We start from the raw sequence: 4,578 nt of genomic DNA, 5'->3' as shown, positions 1-4,578 counted from the left end.
CATTAGACAATATAAACAACAAAAAATATGCAGAAATTAAAGATCGAAAACATAGTGAAAGGAAATCTCATTAAAAATGCCCTAAGGCAGTAGGACCCAAGAATCTCCCAAAAATACAAATGCTTCCGTCTCTAGGAAACCCATTGTTAGAATCGATCAGAACCAAGGCGTTGAAATAAAAATGTTTTGGCACTTTGACCGTAACCACACAAAATAATAGTAAAAATCACAGTTTTCTCTCAAAATCGAAAGTTCACGCCGGAACACAATACTCTACTCAAGTTGAAATCACCCAAGATTACAATATTTGAGAGAGTAAACCAAAAAAAATCAAAAGAGAGTTTTGATTTTCAAAGAGAAGACAACGAGGAACACAAACGGCCAAAGAAGAAAAGAAGAGTCTCGAAGACGCAGAGAGAAAATTCACGCGTTTCAAACCCTAAGACCCCTTTTATAAGAGTCACCAAAAGGTCAGTCATCCAACGGTAGTGGGGTTGACACATGGCATCATCTAGGGCTTCCATCCTTGGGTAAAAAACGTGGTTTTGGGTAACACGATTTTGCAACACCAACAATTTTTAATAAAATCAGTCAACACATGCTTTGCATCATTGTGCTATCCTTTAAGTGCGGTTGAAAAATAAGGAAATATTTTTTATTTACATGAAATATTATTTTAATGAAGAATGTGTGGTTAAAAATAAAAGAGAAAAAAATGCATTTTCAAAAAAATGGAAAGAACACGAGTGACCTCATTTTGATGAATTTGGATGATTCCATGTATCCGTTCGCAAGAATCTATTGGGAAGTTGTTTCTGTCTGTTTCCTTTCCCTCGCTCTCCATTTAAACCCCCTATCACTTTTACCCTTCTCGTGACCCACCTTGTAAAACAACATGTCAATTTTATTAACTTCTTCTTCAATCTTTATTCTCCGATCACCCACCACCACCACTGCAGCGCCGCTACATATTCCTGCCACTTCTCCTTCATATTCCACCACCAGTTCTGGTAAGTTTTGAGCTCGTGTAAGATATTTAAAAGTTCACGCGTGTTTCCAAGTAGAATTATCGTTTTCTTTGTATCAGAAGTTCTGTTTCTTTTTTTCTTTTTTCTTTTCTTTTTTTTTTTTTTTGATTTTTTTCTTTTTTTAAACTCGAGAGCTAATTTTGCTTTCTAATGGTTAGAAGCTCATCCTCAATTATTAATTTTTCATATGAATAAAGCTAATAAAAGTAATTATACTCGTTTTCTTTGTTTTTTTTTCTTGTTTGATTGTTCGAGTTAAAACGTATAAATAAACAAACCAATTATTGTAGGTTTATGGTCCTCCTGGAAACAGGTTACATCTACATCACTTCTCCAATGCAAAGCTGTATCCAAACATAGTACCCAAGGTGCATTTATAAGTAACTCTGTTAGGATTTTTCGAGGAGAAAAATTAATGTTTTTTGAGTCCCATGTTAATGCAATGAAAATAATCAACTGCAGGATACATAGTGCTTCAAAATGGTTTGCCAGTGATAAAATGGCCAGAAATTCTGGAGGATGACACAGAAAAAGATCATCTAAAGGTGGTTTACTTTTGCTTAAAGAGCATAAATTTTATGGTTTTCTTTTTAAAATTTTTCGATTTCGATCGTGAAAAAAATAGGAGACAACAACAGAGGAAAGGATAAGGGAACTTGTGGAATCAATACGATGGATGTTGTGTTCAATGGAAGATGGAGAAATAAGTGTATCGGCTTACGACACGGCTTGGGTGGCACTGGTGGAAGATATTGGTGGAAGTGGTGCTCCCCAATTCCCTAGGAGCCTTGATTGGATTGTGAACCACCAGCTCGATGATGGCTCATGGGGTGACATGGCCACCTTTACTGCTCATGACAGGATAATTAACACATTAGCATGTGTTGTTGCATTGAGATCATGGAACATGCACCCTGACAAAAGTGAAAAAGGTAACACAATCTTGATGCATAGTGGTGAGCACGACTAGTGTTTCGAACACGTTATCATGATGCATTTAGATGAGGCATTTTAAACTTTAAACAAGATACTCCACTATCATAATTTTACCCCATTTTAATGGGGGAAAAAAGAACCGATTATTAGATGAGGCTAGGGGCGGACCCACATGGGGTCATGTGGGGTCAAATGACCCCACAGTTTTCTGGAATTTTTTTTTTGTTGAAAATTTAATTTTTTGCCCCAAAAAGTCCAAATCCTAAATCTATATCCAATCATATGGTCCATATCCATTATTTAGTCTATAGATATATCATATAATCCACTGATTTCTTCCCAAAGTGTAAATATCGAACATGAACAACAAACAACCGATTTTTCCTTTTTGTTCATAATATGTTGTTCGAAAAAAAAAAAAAATTTGACCCCATAGTTCGAACGGTCTGGGTCCGCCCCTGGATGAGGCACTTTAAGATATTCCAATATGATATTGTCTTACGAGTCATGAGCTTATGCTCGTATAGAGGTATAGTATTTGTACGGTGATTTTACTTGGTTTTCGTGTGATGTATAGGGATAAAATTTATCAGAGAAAATATGGACAAGCTTGAAGATGAAAATGCTGAGCATATGCCTATTGGGTTCGAATTGGCATTTCCATCACTTACAGAAATAGCCAGAAGGCTGGAAATTGATATACCATATGAATCTCCAGTCTTGAAAGAAATCTACGCCAGAAGAAATTTAAAACTCACAAGGTGGGTATTTTCAGAACTCAAATAATGGTAATTATTACGACCTTATCTTTCATAGATTTATATATATGTAAAGATAAGAATAAGTGGAAAGTTGAATACTTTCTATATATACATATAATGGTACACGTAAGTGAGTACGGGTCAGTTCAATAAAAAAGTTAAAATCTTATTCAATTTGTGTATTATCGCGCAATGTGTATCAAAAGTAGCTTATATATGCATGTAATGATTGTGTATGTGCAACAGGATACCAAAAGACACAATGAACAAGGTGCCTACAACAATACTCCATAGCCTGGAAGGAATGCCAGACTTGGAGTGGCAAAAGCTATTAAAATTACAGTCATCAGATGGGTCATTTCTGTTCTCACCATCCTCCACTGCCTTTGCACTCCAGCAGACCAAAGATGATAATTGCCTCAAATATCTAACAAATGCTGTCAGAAAATTTAATGGGGGAGGTAAAATATTGGGCTGGTTTAATTTTCCTTTTTTTTTTTTTGGGAATATTTTCTGTATATTTTGTCTTATTTTTGTTCATATTTTAGTTCCCAATGTCTATCCTGTCGACTTGTTCGAGCACATTTGGGCTGTTGACCGGTTGCAACGACTAGGAATTTCTCGGTTTTTCCAGAAAGAAATTGAGGGATGTGTGGACTATGTTCACAGGTAATACTTTCTAATAAGTGAATTGTTTGCATTTTCGCTTTTAGAAAGTAGTAATAAATGACAATAACTCAGGTATTGGACAAATAAAGGAATCTGCTGGGCAAGAAATTCTGAAGTTCAAGACATTGATGACACCGCAATGGGTTTCAGACTTCTGAGGTTGCACGGATACGAAGTTTCTGCAGGTAAACAATATTTCTTGGATTCATAAGACAAGCACGAGCATGGTCATCCAAATAAGAGAGAGAGAGAGAGAGAGAGAGAGAGAGAGAGAGCCCATATTTATTAACCAAAAAGCACGAGTTAAAATCTTGTTCAATTTACTGTCATGTCCTTTGGTACTCGAAGATTGATTAATACATATATGACAGATGTCTTCAATCACTTCGAGAAAGATGGAGAGTTCTTCTGTTTTGTTGGACAGTCGAATCAGGCCGTTACAGGAATGTATAATCTGTATAGGGCTTCTCAGGTGATGTTTCCAGGAGAAAACATACTTGCAGAAGCAAAGCAATTCTCAGCCAATTTTTTGCAAGAAAAAAGAGCCAACAATGAGCTGCTGGATAAATGGATTATAACCAAAGACCTACCAGGAGAGGTAAATACCTTTAAGTTGGCTGATTAGTGTTTCTATGGATTTTGTAGAATGTAAGATAAAGAAGTTTAGCCCCCGTTTGTCATCTACTTTACATTCTTTTCCATTATTTTTTTTAGAAGTATTCTTCTTATATAATCGGGGTCGAGGTTGACAATGTACTCACAGGAGGGGGGTCCAAGAATTTTTTATTCAGCGTGAGCTCCTTTGTCAACCGAGGTTGTCAACCCTGACTGTACACATAACACAATTGTTTTTTTATAGTACTCAATTTTAACCACACATTTTTTGTTAAAATAATGTTAATTATTACATGTAAATCAAGAACATTTTCTTCTTTTTTAACCACACATTCTTCATCAATCACCACTTCATAATACATTTCTTCAAATTAATGGGGCTCAAACAAGGCCTTAATTTTATGTATTATACTGTTAAGTCTAGTCTAGTACTACTACGTAACAAAGTGCCTTTCTTGAACTAATTTTCGTCAGTAGTACTTTTCTCGATTTGATATGATAGATATGGAGATATTGTGTATTAAAAAGAAATAATTTCATTTCGTTGTTCAAAGTTTAAGGGAAAAAAA

General features: G+C 35.4%; 1 protein-coding gene across 1 annotated transcript; it reads left to right on the top strand.

The window, feature by feature from the left end:
- The first annotated feature begins 794 nt into the window (after window positions 1-794).
- On the top strand, window positions 795-4,264 carry LOC111384641 (ent-copalyl diphosphate synthase, chloroplastic-like). The gene is made up of 9 exons (XM_023008951.1): window positions 795-1,010; window positions 1,319-1,396; window positions 1,491-1,573; window positions 1,654-1,960; window positions 2,542-2,725; window positions 2,972-3,186; window positions 3,274-3,394; window positions 3,467-3,579; window positions 3,766-4,264. Exons 1-9 carry the CDS (start codon window positions 896-898, stop codon window positions 4,017-4,019), a joined length of 1,470 nt encoding a protein of 489 aa, XP_022864719.1. The 5' UTR covers window positions 795-895; the 3' UTR covers window positions 4,020-4,264.
- Window positions 4,265-4,578: the final 314 nt, after the last annotated feature.

Source organism: Olea europaea, unplaced genomic scaffold (assembly GCF_002742605.1).
Source record: "Olea europaea var. sylvestris unplaced genomic scaffold, O_europaea_v1 scaffold2961, whole genome shotgun sequence".
NCBI classification, from domain to species: Eukaryota; Viridiplantae; Streptophyta; class Magnoliopsida; order Lamiales; family Oleaceae; genus Olea; species Olea europaea.
The sequence above is the reverse complement of the archived record's forward strand: the minus strand, read 5'-3'. Positions and strand labels throughout refer to the sequence as shown.

What these genes read in the sequence shown, in the direction of transcription:
- LOC111384641 (XM_023008951.1), top strand. Translation starts at nt 896, where the DNA reads ATGTCAATTTTATTAACTTCTTCTTCAATCTTTATTCTCCGATCACCC. An exon ending in ATCCAAACATAGTACCCAAG is followed by an intron (nt 1,397 to 1,490) that starts GTGCATTTATAA and finishes AATCAACTGCAG; the next exon opens with GATACATAGTGCTTCAAAAT. An exon ending in CCCTGACAAAAGTGAAAAAG is followed by an intron (nt 1,961 to 2,541) that starts GTAACACAATCT and finishes TGTGATGTATAG; the next exon opens with GGATAAAATTTATCAGAGAA.